Below are 23,093 nucleotides of genomic sequence, written 5' to 3'. Positions count from 1 at the left end.
GTATGTTCTAAAATCAGTGAAAATGTGTAAATCATAGCTTTCTCGGTGCATTGGAAAACAAAAGAAGCTTGATGGGGAGATATTGTGTGAGGCATGAGGCATATTAATTGCTTTTAAAAAACAAAATAAAAGCTGTGCTTTAACCATTTAGTAACTGACATTGTGGGAGGGAACTTTTTTTTATTTGTGATTGTTTAGCTCAGTGTTTCTCAACCTTGACAATTTTAAGGCATGTGGACTTCAACTTCCAGAATTCCACAGCCAGCAATGCTGGCTGTGGAATTCTGGGAGTTGAAGTCCACATGCCTTAAAATTGTCAAGGTTGAGAAACACTGGAGCTTGTAGCTTTCCTATTCCATTCCAGTTTCACTTGATTATTTCCCATAAATTTTCCTGCAGGGAGATGCACAATTGGTTGTGAATTGGTCGTTTCTATTGTGCTTAAAAACCATAATCTATTAATTGCTGCTAAATCAGACATCTTATGTCCAGTTACTTAATATTTTGTTATCAGGCCTCTATTTGCCTAAAGTGTTTAACTATGATCAACATAAAGGGATGGACTAAATTTTCAGAATTACAGAAACACCACAGAGTATGCCTTTATCTAACCGTTTTGGATTGTTAGATTTTAGATTCCACACAGGAAGGCTTTTCCAAGTTGAAATGTGGTATCCTGGGAAAAAGGATATAGGATGGCCAAATATTGAAATGGAAAGAAAAATGGAAGAAAACAGGATGCTAAATACTGTAGAAACAGGGAGAGAGAAAAACCTTCTATGGGAAAGGAGACAATTGTGGGGACCTTGTACTAGCACTGATGATGTTACCTAGTTTGGTAACATCAAACTCTTATCTACAAATATTCTCTTCTGAAGGAGAGAATAAACAGCAAAGAGGAAAAAGAATCTTCAGAAGAGGAAATATTAAATGTTGTGGAAGAGAAATTATCTCTTGGCAGTGCAAATTTGTTTATCATAGGATAGACTTTAAGTGAGAATATGCACTTTTCAAGTGATGAGTTTATTTGAGGCCAATAAAGAGGATTCTTGCACCACCTAGTTTGAATCCATTATGAATGTGGACTATTCAGCATTTTACAATCTGAAAATTATTTGAGCTATAAGATTGTCAAAAGTCATTCCAGCTTTTTAAATTTTGGTTCTTTTATACTTTTACTAATGATGGCATATTTTTTCCCTAGGTCTTATTTGGTACTGCTGATGGTCAAGTTATTGTTATGGATTGCCATGGCCGAATGCTGGCACATGTTCTTCTTCATGAGTCCGATGGCATCCTTAGTATGTCCTGGAATTACCCAAGTTTCTTGGTGGAAGACAGTAGCGAGAGTGATACAGATTCAGATGATTATTCCCCACCACAAGGTCACTTTTTTTTCAGTTCAGTGTTTGTATGTTTTTTTTCTGCTTCTCACTGAGATGGTAAAACAATGTATTGAGTGCTCCAATATGTATATATTTATTTTCACATCCTTGCTGGAGTATTCTCCAAATGCATCTCCTCTAAGGAATTTTGTACTGCAAGAATTGTTTAATTTTAAGTTGCCAATGACGCTAAATTACCATTACATTCTGTATGACTCATCTACCTCTTAGTTGCATATTGTAATGCATTTCTGATTATACAGTGGTATCTTATAGATCAGTCTTCTCCACTTTAGTGCCCTCCAAATGTATTGGGACTGCAGTATGCTGGAAATGCTGGAAATTGTGTTTCAACCCTACCAGGAAAGTCCCAGGTTCAGGAAGATTTATAAATTAATAGTATCTTCTCAAATTTTGCATGTTTGCTTTATCTCTTTCCCCTCCCATGCCTTCTGCAGACATATATACCAATACTTTTTGCACTCTGGCTTCAATTATAATCCATGGTGACATAGTCAGAGATCAACAAAGCCGAAAAAAGAGATACTGTATAGACCTCTGATTTATTTTCAGGTGTCAACACATCTTCATAACAAGTGAAAAGGTTTCCAAATTCTGTAGAACTCCTTAAGTATATTAAATCAGAAATGCATAAACTATGGAATTTGCTTTCATAAGTAATTGTCATTGCCACTAATTTATATGAGTTTAAGGGTGAATAAAATAAACTTGGAGAAGATCAGATTATCAATACTCACTAACTGGAATCATACTACTTTGATTCCACCAGGATCAAAGGCTATATGCTGCTGAATATCGGTTACTGAGATATAACATGTAGAGAGTTATTCTTGTTTTTATATTTTTTTATGAAATTCTTACTTATAGTTCACATATCTTCTTATACTTTAATATAGTAATATTTTGGCAATCTGATTCCTCTTCTAAATAACTCTAGTGATATAAAAACATTTTTGCATTATTTTTCAAACAAGAGCATTAAATGTTTAAGACATCTGCAAACAGAATGGCATAATTTGTATATTAACTAGATTTTTACATTTCTTCCACATCATTGCTGAGGATTGTATTTGCACATTGTACATTGCGTGCATACTTTGCTTAATTAGGCACATTTTCCAGTCAAAAGCACAAACCTAAGGAATTGTTTGTCTGAAGCTATTGAACAGCTAGATTAACTCACATTATCAGTTCTTGCACGATTTTCTATTCTCAGAACCAAGACACAAAGACAATAAGCATGAATTTCAAAAGGGCAAGTACTTTACTTATTTCAAAAGCTAATCTGAAGCTTGACTGCTATTAATTACCAGATTTCTTGTTTATCAAAAAGGAAGTAGAAAGAGATAATCTCTAGCTACCAGCCTTCCTTAGACTATTCCAACTTAGTTTCAACCAGGGAAGCAATTAAAGCTGGAGTACGTGCAGCCACTGAAGCCATGGGTGTGGTCTCAGAATCCTAGCAAAAATTAATGAATAGCAAAATTTAGTCATTTTTTAATGTGAGGGTAGGATGATATCATTAGATAGGTGGAAACAATTGTTAGATTCTGCCCCAACTACATGGTTGGTCTTAGCTGTGCTTAAGTTGTGACGTTCTTATCCTGAGAAAAATAGCATATTCCTCAGTTTAAAACAGTTTCTTACTCTTCCTGATATATTTATTTTAGAGGTATCCCAAAGACGATCTTCCAACATCTGTGGGACCTTTCTGAAATCAAAGTTTCTTGAGTGAATAATCCCCAGATTACTTTATATTATGTCCCTTCAAGCTAAGAAGCTATGAGAGGCTATTTTAAGTAATTGCCTTTCAGTACTCAGAATTTTGAAGGGTGTTATATTTTAGCCTGAACCCCTGTCTCTCACCACTATAATAAACATATCAATTGCATCCTGGTTATATGAATTGAAAAAGGAGTTGATTGAAACCAAATTTAAAAGATGGCCCTTAGAACCGTGCACTTTTTAGAAGAGGTCTACTGAAGTGACTTGGCAAAATAGTATCTCATTTCTCTTGAGGGGAGGGGAACAAATGCTTCACTTCTGTAAGTAACACAGGCTTCCATTATGAGTTCAGAAGCCTTGTTAGCAAAACAAAGTGGCCAATCAAGACAGATCCACTCCACCTCCATGAACTGTCAAGCTGAAAGGACTCCTTTCTGTAAATCAAGGTGCCTTATTTTGCCCATGCCTTATCACAGGGGTAGTCAACCTTGGCTCTTTTATGACTCGTGGACTTCAACTCCCAGAATTCCTGAGCCAGCTTAGCTGGCTCAGGAATTCTGGGAGTTGAAGTCCACGAGTCATAAAAGAGCCAAGGTTGACTACCTCTGCCTTATCAAGTAAAAGAAAACAATTTCTCTCCCAAGGTCAAAGAGAGAAAGCAAAATAAAAAAAAATCCCAAGGATTTAGTTTTCATTTTGAGCATGCAAACTCCAATATTTATGACATCGCCAGATGAACCTATGAAAACAGGCTTCTGCTCCCAACTTTGTTGTTTCCCTTCATTGGAAAACTTCTGATTTATAATAAATTAGGACAGCAGGTTCATTCTGGGATTGCTTTACAGTGCCATTCGCCTGCTGTAGAAGAATAAAGCTGGCAAGTGTGTAAATGATGCTGAGTCAGTCAGCAGTGGGTGAACCTGGTTCAAGCCTACTTCTATTGATTATGCTAACATGACACATTCTTATGAAGCCTTGTGTGTTCCATTGATCTGGTTTTGACTCACACAGAAGAGTAGGAGTAGGTTGCTTGAATTAGATCCATAGAACAGTGCCAGTTATATGATGCTGGGTTTCAGATCTCCACAACTTAGCAGAATACATCTAGAGTGATGTTTGAAGTCCTGTCAGGACTTTAATGGGGAACTAGAAATCTGGTTTCAACATCTGTTTTTCTTTCTAATTTACCTTGCAGATGGTCCAGCGGTATATCCAGTCCTCGTTCAGAACACCAAACAGCTTCTCACTGTCAGCTTCACATCAGGAGATATTAGCTTAATGAATAACTATGATGACTTATCTCCTACCATCATCCGCTCAGGGTTAAAAGGTACAAAAGGGAAGCTTCTTGTTTGCTTTAATTTTGATTGCTTTGACAGCATCTGTCCCATGAAGCTCAGCAGCTGTCTGCATATTTTCTGCTACCGGTAGTGACACCTACCTGTCAAAAGGATAACTTAACAAAGGGATTCTTTTTCAAATAAAATGGTTGCTAGTTTTGTTATTGTTTGTACCCCCACAGTCTGTTGGCTCAATATCCTGGACTCAGCTCAGTTATTCAGACTCTCAAAATCTTTGACTCTATTTCCCTCACACTATCGAAAGTTGTTAACAAAGGAAATTTTAAAGTGTTAGAAGTGGGAAATATGCAACTGGAGTATACTCAAAATTAGCTGTTTTAATTAACTGTAACTAAGATGAAGTCAAATTTATATCTTTTCCATGATCCTTTTTCTCCATGCTAACATAAGGTCACAATATGGGGGTGGCCTAGCCTGATTCATGAACCCAACTATTGTAGTTTGCCAACCATGACTTATGAATTTGCGTGATGACTAAATGCAGCTTTTCTGTCAAGTGAAATACTTTGAAAATTGTCCCACCGCGGTTGAAAGGCTTGCCCCAACATGTAGGATGAAACAGGAAGAACAATTAGGGAGGATGGACTGTTACTGTTATTTTCATAATGTTCATTCATATGCTGCTTTGCTTATTTCTTAATTAGAGGCAACCCTATTAAACATTCCTGTGGGGAAGAAGGGTCTAAGATAAATGTATGTACCTATGAGAGGAACTGTTTGCTAAGTTTCTGCTGTTTTGTGGCTTTAGATGTAGTGGCTCAGTGGTGCACGCAAGGAGACTTGCTGGCTGTAGCAGGCATGGAAAAACTAAGCCAACTAGCTGAACTTAACGCTGCTTCTTTTCTGAAAAGTGCACTCGTCAAGTTCTACAATATTCATGGAGAACACATCTACACTCTGGAGACCCCTGTACAAGTAAGAGTTATGCTGAAGAGCATGGAATCAGGAAGGTTAAAAAAAAACCAAGACATATATTCTCATATAGAAAAATTGCTAGCATGGTAGTACAGATAGGAATGAATTTATACAGAATCACTGTGACTTATTTAACTATTGTTAATAAAACAGTGGAGAAAAGATTGAAATGATTAGAAGGCTTCCAGTAGTGGGCTAATATGCTATCCGAGCAACTGAAGATTGGTACAGTTAGGAGTAATAGAATCCTAGAAAGACATAGACACTTGAACATGCATCTCAGGCCTGAGTCATGTGGAAAGACATGTGGACAATAAAATACATCCTATTGAAAAATCTTTAAAATATGATTGATTGATACAGAAAAGTCTTAACAATTTTTTTTCCCCCACACAGCGTCCCATAATCTCAATTTGCTGGGGTCATAGAGACTCACGTCTGCTCATGGCTTCTGGCCCTGCCCTGTATGTTGTCCGAATAGAGCATCGAGTGTCCAGTTTACAGCTTCTGTGCCAACAAACAATTGCCAGCTCTTTGCGGGATGACAAAGATATCAGTAAATTAACCCTCCCTCCTCGGCTTTGTTCATATCTAACTACTGCCTTTACACCAACAATCAAGGTAAACAAATGGTGGGGTGATAAACCTGTCAAAATTAGTATGTGGGGTCCTTGGTGCATTCTGAGCTGGGTTGTTTTCTTGCATATGTTTCAATACCTACGTCTAGGTAACATCATCAGTACTATGGTGTGTGTATAGTATAGTATGGAACGGAAGTATAGTATGGAGTGGAAGATAGGTAAAGCTTAAACTATAGAAGGAGCTGACATTAAAAAATGAAGTACAGAATTACATTGTAAATTAAGGCAGCAATATTTGACAACACTGGTGGATGACCTACAACCTGTATGCATTTTCCAAGCGGCCATATTTTGACGCTCAGAGCACTCCTGCAATAAGGGGAATCTAATTTTTTTTACCTGTTTGCATGTCGGGGAAGGTTTTAAGAAATAATAACCCAGATCAAACTAATTTTTTCCCCATGGTGTTCAAGTGGCAAGCAAAACTATTTTATGGCTTGAATGAAGACATTGGTTCTACCCCTTAAATGCCCTTTCCCGCCCAAAAAACAGACCAGAAAGTTGGTGTCCCTGTTATGCAGATATTATGATATCACTGGCCATGATTAAATGCCACTTCTCTCCCCTGCCTTTACTTGAGAGAAATTTCCATGAATTCATTGGCCTAGGTTCGAAGTCTCATAAGAAGAAATCAAAGCAATGTTTAGTTCAATAACCTGCATAAACATTAATGTAGTTCATCTCCTAGCTGAATCATAAAACCTTTGTGCTTGGTTTTTACAGGAACTACTTTAAAAAACTCCACTTATCTAACATCACTGTTGCTTATTACACTTATGCATACAACAAAGCTTTCATTACAACTGAATAAGGCCAAATGCTTAATCATATTAGTCTGAAGTATGTGCAAAAATCAGAGTAACATTGAGCAGATCTTCTTGGAAGATAGAAAGGTGGTGGGAGAATGGCTGGTATGACTTGTTTTTTTTATTCTACATTTAATCCAGCCTCCTATCCCAGACCCTAACAACATGCGAGATTTTGTTAGCTACCCAACATCTGGCAATGAAAGGCTTCACTGTACAATGAAGCGGACAGAAGATGACCCGGAAGTTGGAGGTCCTTGCTATACATTGTATTTAGAATATTTAGGTGGTCTGGTGCCTATCTTGAAAGGACGTCGAATTAGTAAACTCAGGCCTGAGTTTGTCATCATGGATCCTAAGACAGATGGAAAAGCAGGTAAAGAGTTTTGAGTTTGCTGTTTTTATATTCCAGTTCTATTTGATGTGCGATGTTGTGCATGGAAATAGGATAGGACAGGACAGGACAGGACAGGACAGGACAGGATAGGATAGGATAGGATAGGATAGGATAGGATAGGATAGGATAGAAACATTATTTGACCAAATGTAATTAGACACACAAGGAATTATTACAGTAGAGTAATGATAATCACAATAGTGATACCGATAAGAGAAAGTAGTAAAGAAGATGAGAAGGATAATAATAATATAGTCACACCACATGGGAAAATATAAGATAGTACTGTGGGATTTAGGTGCTCAGCAGAGTATTATGCAAATATCATGTATTGTATTAGAAATAGCTCGTTTTAAGATGCACAGAAGTTCTACAGCGGGTCTGCTATTGTCTAGTACCAATGTGCCTTAAACTTCATATCTTGTTCATGGAACAAATCATGAGAATGTCATACAGAAATTTTTCTTCTGCTAATCCATAAAACTAGTTCATCTGCTTAAGAATAGTCATGCTATTTATTTCCTCTATCAGCTATTTTAAATTAACTTAAGATAATTGTTATACTTCCATTTGTCTTTTAAATTGTAGTCTATTATAATATTCTATGACCTAACAGAAGGGGCAAGGGCATATCACTAACTGCTCAAAGCATTTTTTTTTCAATTCTGAAGAGACACTTGCCAATTCAGATAACTGAACACTATTTGCTTGATTTCAGAGTGTTCCATATGGCACTTATATAGCAGCTACTACTTATAGAATAAGCTAGAGATGACTGAGTTATAATTGTGATCTGATCTGTGAATGCTTCTGTCTTCCTTTTCTCCCCTTTTATATAATAGATGAAGTCTATGGTAACAGCTTGATTTCCACCATGATTGATAGCTGCAATTGCTCTGATTCCAGCGATATTGAACTGAGTGATGACTGGGCTGGGAAAAAATCTCCCAAAATCACTCGTGCTAGTAAATCACCCAAACTTCCCAGGTATTCTTTCTCCCAGCTGTATATGAATTTTATGTATATGTATATGAATATATTATTCTTATTCATGTGCATACATATCCATCTGTATATGTATTATTATGTATATGAATATGCAAAGATGGTGTCCTATAAAATTAGAATAAAAAGTAATATTCCTAGGACATAAGAAACTGGCCATTTAAAAAATGCTGGGTTGTTGTTGTTGTTTCATATAAAGCTTGCTAAGAACCTTAGAATTCTTTTCTGTGATTAATTAAGAGAGTAAAATAGCCATGATTCCCAGGTTTGTTATCAAACATTCATTAAATCAGTGCCAAGCCTTGCATAAAGTGAATACCAATTTTTTCTCTCTCTCTGATGTTGAACCATTTCAGATGCTTGATAAAACATAAAATGTGACAAGGGACTTGGGAAGTTTTCTGTTCTTTTTCAGACACATTTCTTTTCTTTTTCTTCCCTTGCTCTTAATTTGACAGATTGATTGCCCACAGTTCATCGTCACTGCCAAGAGAATTTTTATTTCGCTGTTGGTTCCATTCTGTTCCTTGAATAATTTTCTGCCGTGAGGAATTTTTCCCCTCTCTGTTTACTGAGCTTTATAGTTTTGTTGATCTCTATTGGGCTGAACTGAGTGGTTCTTTGATTGGTTCTGGATCAATTATTTTGAAAAGGGCATTATCCTTCTTGAACATTCAGTATTTCAGCCATAAAGTTCCTGTTACAGAACACTACCCTACCTAAACCTCTCCTAACCTCTGTTGACCTGAGAATAGTTTTCACAGAGTATTAAGTCTGATGCTCATGTTTGATATGTAGACATAAAACTGTTCTGCGTTTGAACCTGAATGTTACCCAGCAAAGAAAAAAAAATACTGTTACACTAAAACTATTTTTTTCACATGAAAATCTCCTGCTAAAGCCAGTAGCACATAATGCAGATTAGCTAGTCCCTTAGGATGTCTATAAGTAACCTTCCTCCAATTCTTAACTCCATCCTGAACGCACCCATATGTGTATAGAAGCATGTGCACAACTTTTTTTTTAACCAGAAAAATAAAATAACTGCATTTTTGCTTCCAGCAGCACAAGTAATGCCCTTTTTTTTTTAGTCTGAGAGGAACTGGGAAGTTTTGTCATTTTCCCATTTTTTCACTCCCTATGGTTTTTCTTTTGTTGAAAGCAGTGAAAATGCACTGATTTTCAATCCCTCGTGCCGATAGAAAATATGAATCCATGCTTGTATCCATTTGCTGGGAGAAAGGAAAGGAGAAAAGAGGAATTTTGTTCTTCCTTTGCTCCCAGAGACAACTGTTCCTTGTATCTTGCTGATCCTATTAGCAGGCCATAGATCAGCATACTACTGTGTTGTAAAGAGACAGAGCGTATCTATTTGTGCATAAGTAACTTCTGAAATTTTGTTTACAGAATTAATATAGAAGCTCGCAAATCTCCAAAGTTGTCACGAGCTGCTCAGGAGATATCACGATCTCCCAGATTGCCAATAAGGAAGCCCTCCATTGGATCACCTAGCTTAACTCGTAGAGAATTTCCTTTGGAAGACATCACTCAGGTATTTCACAGCTTTTTATTACTCACCAGCATTATATCAGCCCAGAGTCCACTGGAGTTGGGTAGCCAATAAATTAAAATGTTCCTCAAGAATGCTTAAGATTATGGACTAGAAACAGGGAGACTGAAGTTCTATCTTTTCTTAAACATGGATGCTGGTTGGATGACTTTGGGCCAATCACACTTTCTCTGTCCTAGACATGGAAGTCTAAAAGCATCTATCAATCAGCTCAATCTGGGCTAATATGATAAATTAGTCAATAACCTTCCATGAAGAACCTGCATTCCCATAAAAATGTTCCTTGTTTTGAGCTAGGTCATAGCAGCTGAAATTTCTATTTAGATAATGGTTCTAATCTGATATCTGATCTAAAATGACTTCACCTTCAATTTAAATAGTGGCCCCATTTACAGTCTGGAAATAATAATTCCAATCAGTCTTATAGGACTGATTGAAATAATTAAAACAATTAACAACTGAAAGGCCACACACAACCAAGCGCCACATAAATACTATGCATAAAACAACCCAGTGCACACATTTTGGAGAGAGAGAAGTTCCCTGAAGATGGGCTCCAGTACAAGTCCGAAAGCTTGGAAGAATAAATCCCTGATCCCAGTGACTGACTCAGATTGGATCCTGATTAAAATAATGTTTATAAATGCTCTAAAATTATTTTTATAATTTTTTTTTCCATATCTTTTCATTGCAGCACAATTACCTTGCTCAGGTCACATCAAATATCTGGGGAACCAAATTTAAAATTGTAGGCTTGGCTGCATTCCTACCAACCAATCTCGGTGCAGGTAAAATTTAGTCTTGAACTTTTCCTTCATTTCAGTTTCTTTCTAACCATACAGGTTATTGTTGTTGTTTTAGAAAAAAACAGACACTTTTTTTCAGAAATAGTAAAAGTCTAGCTAATGGAACAGGCAACAAAAACATTTTAGAATAGAAGTGTCTGGTTGCATTAAAAATTGATAATATATTGTCCAGATTTACTCAGGGATTTGTCATGTTCTGTCTTGTCTATGGTTTGATGCCAGTTGCTATATCTTGGCAGGAAGGGATAATTCCCATAATCACATGTTAGGTGATGAAGTTACTATGAACAGATTTTCACTCTAGTTATTTGGGGAGATGACTAGCCTTGTGAATGATCTGAAATGATTCTTCAAAATCTCTAAAGGCTTCTGAGTGACACGTCAGTTCCTGTTGCATTATTCACAGGACCGCTTCACCCAAATCAGAAGTGTAGTGATTGTTAATTTATTGAGTCTCTGTATGGCCTGAAATTTCCAATATTTTTTTTTCATCTTTGGATTTTTGGTTTTTATTTCCTCACTCTTTTGGCATCCTTTCTGCAGTTATCTATAAAACCAGCTTGTTGCATCTTCAGCCAAGGCAAATGACCATTTATCTCCCAGAAGTGCGGAAGATTTCCACTGATTATATCAACCTACCTGTTTTCAATCCCAATGTTTTTAGTGAAGATGAAGATGATTTGCCAGGTGAGATTGAACTTGAATATTTACTTCCTTTCCAGAGTACACAAACTGTGGTTCTGCTGGAAATAAAGAGCTTGGGATACACGATTCTATTAACGTGATTTAAAGCATGTATAAAGACATTGTGAGCACACTCCTTGCTTTGGAGTTTGAAACCAGGCCATGGACTCCAAAACTGATAATCTATTTCAGTGCTTCCATCAGGGACTTAACAGATCCTAAGAAGCCTTTACTGAATCCTGACCAGTGCAGATAATTCCTCCCACTGTCAACCACCTGCTTTATGTTGCTTATTGGGCTGAGAGATCTGATGAAGGCTGAGCGAGGGAAGAGCCTCAGGAACTGGATGATGTTGTACAAGGCATCTATCAATTATGGAATTTGATAGAATTTGGATTCTTGGCAGTGTCCAAGACTTTGTCAGTTCTTTCTAGTTTGTCTTGCCAAGATCCTATAAGAAATGTAAAGCTGGAAATATATTCGATAGTGTGGTGGAGCTTCTAGTTCTTATAATGTTCTGAAGAATAACATTAAGAACTAACCCAAGAGGGCAAAGAAAGGTTGGCAGGCTATACATGTAAACAAAGTATAATTAATCTATGTATTATGTGGGTATGCTGTTAATTAATTGACTTAGTTATTATTTATGCAGGAACTGGATTCCGATGAGATCCAACCATTGCTAATTAGGACTTTTGGGAACTTAACAGCGATTTTGGGAATTTAATCATCACCACTAGGATTACATCATTTACGAATTTGCGAATTTTCTGAGGCTAAGTTTTAATATGGCACAAAGATTTGCAATAACAATTACTCAGACCTGGAAAAGATAGTAGCATTTCTTAATGATAAAATCAATATGCCTTGATTGAATACAACTCTTGCCAAATTATCCGGAGATTAAGCAACAACAATATTGCCAGGAAATTTTAGATTTTTGTGTGTTCGTCTTATTTTTCCATGTCCACGTTTTAGGAAGACAGATGAAATCTTGCTTTTATAGAAAAATATTTACATGCTGTGTAAATTGGATACCCCATCATTTCAGGTTATTGAAGACCTTATCAAAATGCAACTGAAACTAGGAAGAAAACAAATCAGTATTTTGTTTTTTCAAATTATGTTCAAGTGTCTTTAATGGTAGCATTTTTTCACGTCTAGTACAATTTTATTTTTTAAAGATTGTTGAGATTAAAGTGGTGGATAGGTGCATTTGCAGTCTTGAGGTTATATTATTATTGTGTTTTCATAATTGCTTGGCTCTAATAAAATAAATTACAATTTATTATATGACTACTCACTTTACCAAATTTACATCAAAGAGCCTAATTTTATCTAAACCAGGGGTTCTCAACCTTGGCAACTTTAAGACTTGTGGACTTCAACTCCCAGAATTCCTCAGCCAGCTTTGCTGGCTGAGGAATTCTGGGAGTTGAAGTCCACAAGTCTTAAAGTTGCCAAGGTTGAGAACCCCTGATTCTAAACAGACTGTCTGGCTTCACACCTGCCTGATCTGTAAATCTCAGCTCTTTAGTCACGTAAGCATTTATTCAAGAATTGGATTATTTGGCAGATGGCTCACAAACATGACTTAGTTTCTTTATTAGGTAAATGGAAGCCTTAAACACATAGATTTCTCCACAGCAGCTCATAGAAATCAAAGCCTTTATGGATGTCTGTGCTCCAAGGTTTGAATACTAGAAAGTTTGTTCCTATGTTTATGAGTTGTTAAATACTTAGCCATTCTTTTGATCGCTTTGGGAAGAAGGTATATTGTGTTTGATTGACATAATGGTTCGCTGCAGCCTGGAAACTACTCATTTCTAGTCAGATTCTTCATTCTTTTCACACTATAAAAGAGCAGTAGGTGATTGTTAATAAGGATTTATTTATATTCAATTCTAGCCTTCTCCTTTGGGCAAATTCACATTATCCTTTTTTCTAACTAAGCAGTTAGTTAGCACCAAGGTTTAACAGAATTTCAGCCAACCAAGATTCCCTTTAGACCAGGATATTTGTTGTGATTTGGGGTAAATATGCTTTGCAGGAAGAATGTAAAGCATATTTGCCGGCTATTTGATTTGCCTCTCATGACAAGATGTTAATATTACACAGATGCATTCATTTGAGTAACAATGTAAATTCAATGGTGGAGTAAATCAAAGTATTTGCTAAGTGGTAGATTAACAAAATGAATTCTAGAGATGACAAGGATAGGACAATCTGTAAACCATACTATAAATCTGATATTATAAGTCTAATATATTTATTGAAAATAAATACTTCAATATCATAATCTGATACTATCTGTTTATATGACAGTGACTGGAGCATCAGGAGTTCCTGAGAATAATCCACCTTGCACCGTAAACATCCCAATTGCTCCTATTCACAGTTCAGCACAAGCAATGTCACCAACTCAGAGCATAGGGTTGGTGCAGTCTTTGCTAGCTAATCAGAATGTGCAACTGGATGTCCTTGCAAATCAGACAACAGCTGTGGCAACAGCAGACCACATGGCTGATAATGCAGTCCATTATTCAGTCCCAAGCAGGTACTCTAGCCCAGGCCAAGTGATCTTTGGAGGAGTAGAAATGGGACGTATCCTCCAGGTCCCTCCTCAGTTACCCTTGCCACCCCAGAATGCCATCCAGATGGCAATTGTGGACCACAGAGATGGGGACAGAGACCACGAACACTTCCAAAAAGCTAAGGCTTTGCGTCCCATTCCCCAGGTGGCTGAAGGAGACCCAGCTGTCTTCAGCACTGCCCAAGAAATTCAACTGAACAAAATAAACCCTCCTCCTCCATATCCCGGAACCATACCTGCGGCTCCTACCACGGCTCCACCACCACCTCCTCCAATACCTCCACAACCTCCTGTAGATCTCTGTTTGAAAAAAGGTGATTTCTCTCTATATTCAGCAGCCCATTACCAGACCCCTCTTGGCTATGAGAGAATCACCACCTTCGACAGCAGTGGCAATGTCGAAGAGGTGTGCCGCCCCCGAACCCGGATGGTGTGTGCCCAGAACACATACACTTTGCCCGGGCCAGGCAGTTCTGCCACTTTACGGATTACTTCATCAGAGAAGAAGATTCAGCAGCCATGTACCAGTGCCACCTTGAACAGGCTCACAGTTCCTCGTTACTCCATTCCAACAGGGGACCCACCCCCTTATCCAGAAATTGCAGCCCAGCTATCTCAAGGCCGGGGTATCATGCAGAGGTTGGACAATAGCATCATCCATGCTACACTGCGGAGAAATAGTAGGGAGGCAGCCCTGAAAATGGCTCAGTTGGTGGACAGCCAGAGGGCCACCTTGCAGTTCCCACTGAAACTGAAGAGCAATGTTGTGGGAGCCCAGTACCAGCAGCGAGTGCCAACTGCCCTGTACACATGCAGCCAGTGTAGCAGCAACACGAACAATGGCACCAGCAACACGAACAATGGAAATGGGAACATCGGTAATATCAACGCAAGCAGTGGCACATCAGGCATCAGCACTATGAGGCCTGATGTAACCACAGGGAGCAGCTCTCAGCACAATTCAGTCATTGCACACTCAGCCAGTACATCACCTTTGGCCTCCCAATCCTCTTACAATTTACTGAACCCACTTGACAATTCTCGGGAGCGGACCGATTACGTAAACTCTGCCTTCATGGAGGATGAGGCTCTTTCTCAACACTGCCCTGTGGAGAAATCAGCACGCCACGTCCCTGTAGCCATGGCAGAACCTAACATTGCTGTAAAAAGGCCACCTCCGTATCAATGGGAACCTATGGTGAGCGAGGAGATATGGGTTCCTCAAGAAAGGATAGCTCATAGTACTTTGCCTAACCCTGGTAAACCCAACCCTCTAGTCATTGGCCAAGCTCAACATTTGGATATATCCCGAGCAACCTTTGTTTCCCCCAAATCTCCAACCAGTCCCACTGCCACTTTCCAGATGAGTTATGGTGTTGGAGCACCATATTTGGGAAATTATAGTATCCCTCCTCCACCACCTCCTCCTCTTCAAGGAATGCAGGTCACCTGTTCTCCCAAAGAAGCTCTGGCCCCATCCCAAATTGTACAACAGGAGCCATCTGTTGTTCTTCAGCCAGCCTATCCCTCAAACCTCTCATACTGCCCTTTGCCTCCCATGTATCCTGGAAATAGTACTTGCTCAAGTTTACAGCTGCCACCAATGGCCTTGCATCCATGGAATTCCTATAGCACATGCCCACCTTCTGTTCAGAGTACCCAGAATGCTCTGCCACCCAAGGCACTTCTTGTGGTGGACAAATCTGTAATGTCTCCACCACCGGTAGAGCCTCCAGGTCATGTGGGCTCTGATGTGATGGCAGAGACAGCAGATAATTTCCAAGAAGTGCTCTCCTTGACTGAAAGTCCCATCCCTCAGAGGACAGACAAGTTTGGGAAGAAGAATCGCAAGCGACTGGATAGCCGGGCAGAGGAAGGAAATATGCAGGCTATCACAGAGGGAAAAGTTAAAAAGGAGGCCAGGACCACATTGACTGACTTCAATTCACTGATAGCCAGCCCAAGATTGGGCAGGGAGAAGAAGAAACTCAAGAGTCAGAAAGATCAGCTGAAGTCAAAAAAACTGAACAAGATGAACGAATTTCAGGACAGCTCAGAAAGTGAGCCCGAATTGTTTATTAGTGGGGATGAACTGATGAATCAGAGCCAAGGCAGTAAAAAGGGATGGAAAACTAAAAGAAACTTGAGGACAGCCAGTGAACTGGATGAATTTAAATGCCGGAAAGCAAATGAGAAGGAAGATGGGCGGCTGGGAAACCAGGGATTTGTGTATGTGATGGCAAATAAACAGCCCTTGTGGAATGAGGCAACCCAAGTCTATCAGCTGGACTTTGGAGGGAGAGTGACTCAAGAATCTGCAAAGAATTTCCAAATTGAGCTGGAAGGAAGACAGGTAAGCTTAACTAAGAGAAAATGGAAAATCTTTTTTGTGTTTGGCCTTAACATATATGTCAGGTGAAGCTTCATATGACTGCTCTTGAACAGTCCACCTGTTTTCTTGCAAAGAATGACACATGCGTGTATACACACACACACACGTAATGCTGATCCTAGAGTGAGATTTGTACCAGAGGTTTAAGTACTGATGGGAATAAGTATGGATCATGGCTAGGGAACCCCTAGCCCTTTAAGATGTAACTGCACCTCAAATTCTGATATCCCTAATGATTAGCCTTGCTAATTAGGGCTACTAAGAATTGTAGTTCAGCAATAATTTCCCACCTTTACATTTCTCTTTGAGATACCTGCAATTTTTTGGTAGCATGGAAGTCTTGAAACTATATAAAAATAAATCTGTTTTGTTCCAGGAAGAGAGTGGAAGGTAAAATAACTCCTTATTTTTTCTGGATATTTTCCGTAATAAAAATTACTAAGCCAAATTACTAGAAACTATTATGGTCTCTGAGTAATACCACAGTGAAATGATAAGCGTTGGGAGGAAGTCCCTGTGACATCTCTTGCCTTATGATATCATCACACAAATGACATGAATCATGTAATTTGCGTCATATCGTATTTATTGATAATACTCAGCCTTTATTGTTGCTCCAAGGAGTAAACCTTTTTTTTCAAGTAAGATTAAAATAACAAAACATCCTCACATACACAAACAGACCCTCATAGGAGCAAGCCAATTACAAAGGAAACTATGATTACTGAGCAATATTAAGCAACCAATCACAACCCATAGTGATGGCTCCCAATTAACACCTTATCTCCTTCCAGGAGTCTCTTTAAAAAGCCAATTGTTTCTAGCTTTTCTATAACTCAACAGGAAACAATATGTGACTGATGCAAATTGCTTAATTTACATAATGAAGACTTGACACCAGTCTGGCATATAAACATTTCTGCTACAAAAAAACAACAGTGTGAACAGAAGTGTTAAGAAGAAAGTGTATGATCTGAAATTCTGACTGTTTTTCCTCACTTACAAGAGCTGCTATATTACATAACTTTAATAATAGAAAGTACATAAACACGGACACAAAGTGGTTTTCAAAATTAAGCCAGTGTTTGTTTGTTTTTCTTAAGAGAGAGAAAAATCATACTCTTTGGCTTTTAAAATGAGTTCCACACTCGGCTGAAATAGAAAACTTCATTATAAATAGCTTCAAGATTTAAAATTAATAACAAATGGCTACAAATAAAATAACTAATACGGTTTGGTTGACTTTGGGCTAATGTGGTATGGGAATCCTGCCTTCTTTCCTCATCCAGATATGTAGAATTCAACTCTCAGAATTCTTAGCAGAAGTCACATTGGCTGGGGAATTTTGGGAACTCAAATCCACCATTTGGAGATTGGTGAACAATATTTTATGATTTACAAGTATGGATGATTTGGGCCAATCACTTTTTCTCAGCCCAATCCATCTCATAGGGTTGCTGTTAGAGGAAAAATAGGAGGAGAAAGAAGGAGTGTTAGAAATGTTTGCTGCTTCAAGTTACTTATAAACTAAGCAAGGCAGGGCAACAATTAAATAAAAATAAAACATAATTCATGATAGAAGGCAAAGGATTGTGAACTTCTTCTCTTCCTTTAATGGCTCACTTTCTATTCATCTGACTTACTTATTCTTTCTCTTTAGCCACTAATTTTATTCTTTTTCTCCTTCCTCCTCTCCCTCAATCTTTCAGGTGATGCAGTTTGGACGGATTGATGGCAATGCCTATATCTTGGACTTTCAATATCCATTTTCAGCGGTGCAGGCTTTTGCTGTAGCTTTGGCTAATGTGACTCAACGTCTGAAATGAAAAGAGAAAAACAGCCTAGAGAGGATTACAAAACAAAAAAACAAAAAAAACCACCCCACCCAATGGAGCTTTCTCATAAGGGCCAGCCCAGGAAATGTCAGAGTGGAGGTCTAATAGAGTTGCACAAAGGAATCTGGGAGGAAAGGTGGAAATGCAACTGGAAAAGTCTACACGTGCCCGAAGGAAGGCATCAACTTTAAACACTTGGGGGGATGGGATGGAGACCCTTTGGTTTGGGGTTAAATTTATTTGAATCAATATTTTGCTGATTTTTCGGGGCAAGGGAAGGATGAGATCTATTCAGTATTATGCTGAGAAAATGTGGCTTTTGACTTGTGATGGTTCTTCTGTGTTTGCTGCAAAAAAAATAGCTAATGTAAGATGATAGAGGGATTTTAAAAGATTGCCCTTCCTTCCTTCCTTCCTTCCTTCTTTCCATCCCTCCCTCCCTCCCTTCCTGTTTTTTCTTTCTTTTATGTTGTTCTGTTCTTTCTAAAGCAGAAATCATGCCCGCTCCTCACGTTGGACTTGTTGGTATTATTTACATCAATTATAACAGCAAAAAAGAACAAGAAAGCTATAACATACTTGAAAACCTGTGTTTCTTCCCAGATAGCTGAGCACTGTAGGCATGATGGAGATTTGTTGGAAATCCATATCTAATTTCTAAAATGTTCTTCAAAAGAAAAGCTATTACTTTGAGGGTAGTTTGCAAAAGATGCTGTGTTGAAAAAGCTAGTGGGGTTTTCCCCCCCTTTTCATTGTGATCTGTGATCTGGACAGTAAAAACTAGGGGGCGGGAGGGGGGGAGGCCAGGGAATGAGGCATGCAGATACATGTTGTTTTGAAATATTTGTATTGATTTTTGTATGAATGTAGGAAATATATGACTTGGTGTGGCATTTAAGTAAGAGCTACATCTGCTGATCCTCACTTAACAATGTTTACAAACTAAATAAATAAAAATGCAACTTTTCAGCAATTGGAGTTCCACAACATTGTAGTACTAATCCAGAAGAGTATTGGCAAAAACTGGAACATTTTTTTGTGAATTATAGGCAATGAGTCAGATTGAATGTTTTGAGCAAATCAAAATCAGATCAGCATCTGGATTGGGGTAGCTACGTGAGCAAGGCTTAGACTTAAGAATGGATGCACACAAGCAGACTGTAGGAAGGGGTGGTCTAGGGTTTCACTGGAAGAACTCAAGCTGAGATAGTTAACAATCCAAACAATATTGTCATCACTGTTGAACTATTATGGGCAAAACTTGATATCTAACAGAGTAAGATCAAAGCTAGTGTATTACACTGGAGTAAATTTTCTCTTCTTTTGATATTCTTGCCGTATGAATTCCACTAAGGATGGATGTTAAATTGTAAATCAGAAGGTTCCTGGTTTATATCCAGCTGAATCTGTGCTGGTTGTTCTGCATTATCCCTAGCTTCTGCAGCTTTATCCAGTATTATTTCCATTTTAGAATGAAAAGGCTTAAAATTGCAAAAATAATAGTTCTATACTGAAGGGTCATTTCTCAGGATGCTGCATTCTCTACTTAATGCAACCACATGGGATGATCACAATACACAAAAGTATAAATTGGTAACTTCCCATGTTGTACTAGACCAGTGTTTCTCAAGCTTGACAATTTTAAGGCATGTGGACTTCAACTCCCAGAATTCCACACCCAGCAATGCTGGCTGTGGAATTCTGGGAGTTGAAGTCCACATGCCTTAAAATTGTCAAGGTTGAGAAACACTGTACTAGACAATCATAGTATTTGCGGGAAATACTTTGGGGAAAAGGTATTTGGAGGTGGTGGTGGTGGGGAATAAGGGTATTTCTTTATTGGAACCACTCATTAGACAAAGAAGCAAAACAAAATGGCTGTCTGGTCCCCATACAGTGGATTCAAAGCATCCCTAACCTTGTCTTTTCCTGCAAGACACAAGCCATGTACTAACAGCTTTATCCTCCATCCTTTCTTGTTTTGATTTTCCCGTCCAAAGGTAATTAGATGTTTTTGGCCTGGAACCAACGGTATCTAGGCCCAGACTGTCCCTACTTCTTGACCCAGGGGAAATTTTGCCCATTTCTTCTTTCTGGTACAGGTCCCTGGTGAAAGGGATCGTCTAATACTGGGAGTAGCTCTTCAGGACGCAAGAGTGGCTGCATTCTTTGAGCAAAGAATCCAAAGAGATACTTTATTGAAGAATAAAGGTTTCACACGCTCAATTTTATGTCTCAAGTTGTTCAAAGCTCAGAAGTAAGTCTGATAAAAGAAATAAATGAATGAAACAGCAACCCTGGTTCTGACCAATTCAAGAGGTTTATGTGCCTCTTCTAACAACTACGGTTTTGTTAGATGTCTGTAGATCAGATGATTGTTCTTGGAAAAGAGATTTTTTTAATAAGGCTTCTGAGTCACATAAAAATATTTTGGAATGCAGTTGTTGCTATATCCATCAGATACCTTTTTATGATATCTAATGATATCATAAAAGAATGTATGAATGTAGAAAGTCCATCTTTCTACATTCATAACTAAATAACACCAACTGCAAATCACGCATTTTTATTAATAGGAAAACACTATCTTGGCAACAGGTTTTGGTGCAAGCACAGTTTTGTTTCCTAAACGCTGGATTTCCCCCCCCTCATATTTGGAGGGAGAATAAGTCAGTTCTCACAAACAATATAGAGGTTAGGCAGACTGTAGGTCAGAAATCTACAGTGTATCCAACGCTATTGGAATCCAAATCTTATGAATCAGTAAGCAGAATTACCAGTTAAGAATGAAAGACATGATCCAATAGAAGTTGGAGAGCTGCAGGTTTCATCATCTTGCTGTCCTGCTCCACTCTCATTTGGTGGATCCTTACTCAGTTCTAATTCCAGAGGAGAGATGGGTAACTTTTGATGACTTGAACAGATTAAAAATAAGCTGGAAAGAAGCTTTGACAGGGCAGAGATGCAGTGACATTGAAATAGATTCCCGGAGATTTTTGATCCATGTACATGTGATGCATTAAGCCTAAAACAAGAGTTACATATTGTTTTAATTGTCCCCCCCAAAATCAGACTCCGCTTCCTTGGCTATTTGCACATTTTGGGAGTGCTGTCAAAAAAATAAAAACAGATTTTTTTCTGCTCAACCATCTCCCCTTAGCAAACTGCCACAATTTTCCATTCCCCAATAGCATGTTGCTTTTTTTTCTATAGATCTTTCCATGCCTAAACATTCTCAGTCAATCTAAGGCAGTGTCTCCCTACCTAAGCAATTTTATGATATGTGGACTTCAAGAATTCTCCAATGAACATGCTGGCTGGGGATTTCTGGGAGTTGAAGTCCACACACCTTAAAGTTGCCAAGGTAGGGAAACACTGATTTTGCCCCTGAAAAAATTGCTGAAAGATTTAATAACTGATATTTTCAGTAAAATTCGCCATTATATTCTGGGACTATTTTGAATACCCTCTGATTTGGATTTACTGACAATGGCCATTCCCCTCTAAGAAATCATCTTCAGTATTACTGCATTTGGACATTGCCCCCAACACTCCTTGGTTTGAAGAAATGCTTAATAAACAAATATAATTACAGTATATTTTATTTACTGTGTGAAATTGAGGATTACGTGTAGGTCGACAAGAAACCTTTAATTGGAAATGATTATTTTTATTTATTTATATAAAACTTAAATTTATATATTATCTTATATGCTGCTCCATTTCTAAAGGCTCTTGAGTTTCTTGACCTGTGGGATTTGGTAGTATCATATACCATTCATCATGGAAACATATAGCTTCATACAAATACAATAAATACACTGCCCGGAACCCTTCCCTGAGGGAGATGGGTGGTTTAGAAATAGGATGGATGGATGGATGGATAGATAAGATAGATAGATAGATAGATAGATAGATAGATAGATAGATAGAAAGATAGATAGATAGATAGATAGATAGATAGATAGATAGATAGATAGATAGATAGATAGATAGATAGATAGATAGATAGAAACAAGAATTAGCATATTCAGAGCTTGTGTCAGCATTTGACATTTTCAGTCATCATCATCAACATCATCAGGTCCTATGCAGAGCTCATTGGGCAGTAAATGATTTCCAGTGATTTTGATCATTCGCAACATTTTCAGCTTTGTCACAAGAGACATTAATAATCTTAAGATCTTTAAGTGTTTGGCGTTAGGTTTTCCAAGGCTGGCTTCGTTTCCTCTTTTGTCTAGGACAGGGGTAGAGAACCGTGGCTCTTTTATGACTTGTGGACTTCAACTCCCAGAATTCCTGAGTCAGCCATGCTGACTCAGGAATTCTGGGAGTTGAGGTCCACAAAGTCATAAAAGAGCCAAGGTTCCCTACTCCTCATCTAGGAGGTATCCATTGTAGTACAATTTTTGGATGCCAGTCTTTAGGCACGTATAAGGTATGACCAACAAATTGCATTCAACATTCATCCACAGCACTCGATAGGTGTTCTAAATCTGATTTTGGATACTACATATAGTTTAAAGTAGCCACTTGTTAATGTACCACAGTAATTTTGAACTAGCATCACACTTAGGGCTTGCAGGAAGGGCAAAATCTAGTTAGTCAAACTTAACAGTGCTACTTGAAGTGATGCCATAGATGAATAAGGCCATTGGGACTTAATGAATGAGGAATAGGCTCACCAGACTTCTTTGTTTTAAATATAGAATGAGTTCTGAATGTGTTAACTACAAGCCAATCTAATCTCTGGGAACCCCCACTCCCATCCCAAATGAATAAAGCAAATGCAGGACTACTAAAGTCTTTTTTCTATGAGCTGATATTTAAGAAAGAAAAAGAACCACTCCTGCAAAATAAATTATTAACAACAATGGTTTAATACTATATATATATATATATGGTAGCTGAAAAGGAACACAGCTTTGTACAAGGCACTCAGATTGTTTTATTGGAC

At 38.1% G+C, this 23,093-nt stretch overlaps 1 protein-coding gene across 2 annotated transcripts in view; it reads left to right on the top strand.

Annotated features, from left to right (window-relative positions):
• The window catches only part of TULP4 (TUB like protein 4), a 47,239-nt gene extending 29,106 nt beyond the window's left edge, over positions 1-18,133 (top strand). Inside the window, exons 4-15 of one of the 2 annotated variants that reach the window (XM_015816850.1) lie at positions 1,205-1,385; positions 4,327-4,461; positions 5,241-5,407; positions 5,804-6,028; positions 6,996-7,230; positions 8,094-8,238; positions 9,664-9,808; positions 10,521-10,614; positions 11,176-11,319; positions 13,642-14,737; positions 14,846-16,262; positions 18,011-18,133. In XM_015816850.1, coding sequence (XP_015672336.1) covers positions 1,205-1,385; positions 4,327-4,461; positions 5,241-5,407; positions 5,804-6,028; positions 6,996-7,230; positions 8,094-8,238; positions 9,664-9,808; positions 10,521-10,614; positions 11,176-11,319; positions 13,642-14,737; positions 14,846-16,262; positions 18,011-18,127 — 4,101 coding nt within the window. In that variant the 3' untranslated portion in view covers positions 18,128-18,133. The remainder of the gene's footprint in view (positions 1-1,204; positions 1,386-4,326; positions 4,462-5,240; positions 5,408-5,803; positions 6,029-6,995; positions 7,231-8,093; positions 8,239-9,663; positions 9,809-10,520; positions 10,615-11,175; positions 11,320-13,641; positions 14,738-14,845; positions 16,263-18,010) is intronic. The other variant, XM_015816851.1, reaches the window with a different exon arrangement.
• Positions 18,134-23,093: the final 4,960 nt, after the last annotated feature.

This window comes from Protobothrops mucrosquamatus, unplaced genomic scaffold (assembly GCF_001527695.2).
Source record: "Protobothrops mucrosquamatus isolate PMUCROS unplaced genomic scaffold, P.Mucros_1.0 scaffold511, whole genome shotgun sequence".
NCBI lineage: Eukaryota > Metazoa > Chordata > Lepidosauria > Squamata > Viperidae > Protobothrops > Protobothrops mucrosquamatus.
This window is presented reverse-complemented; position numbering and strand designations above follow the sequence as displayed.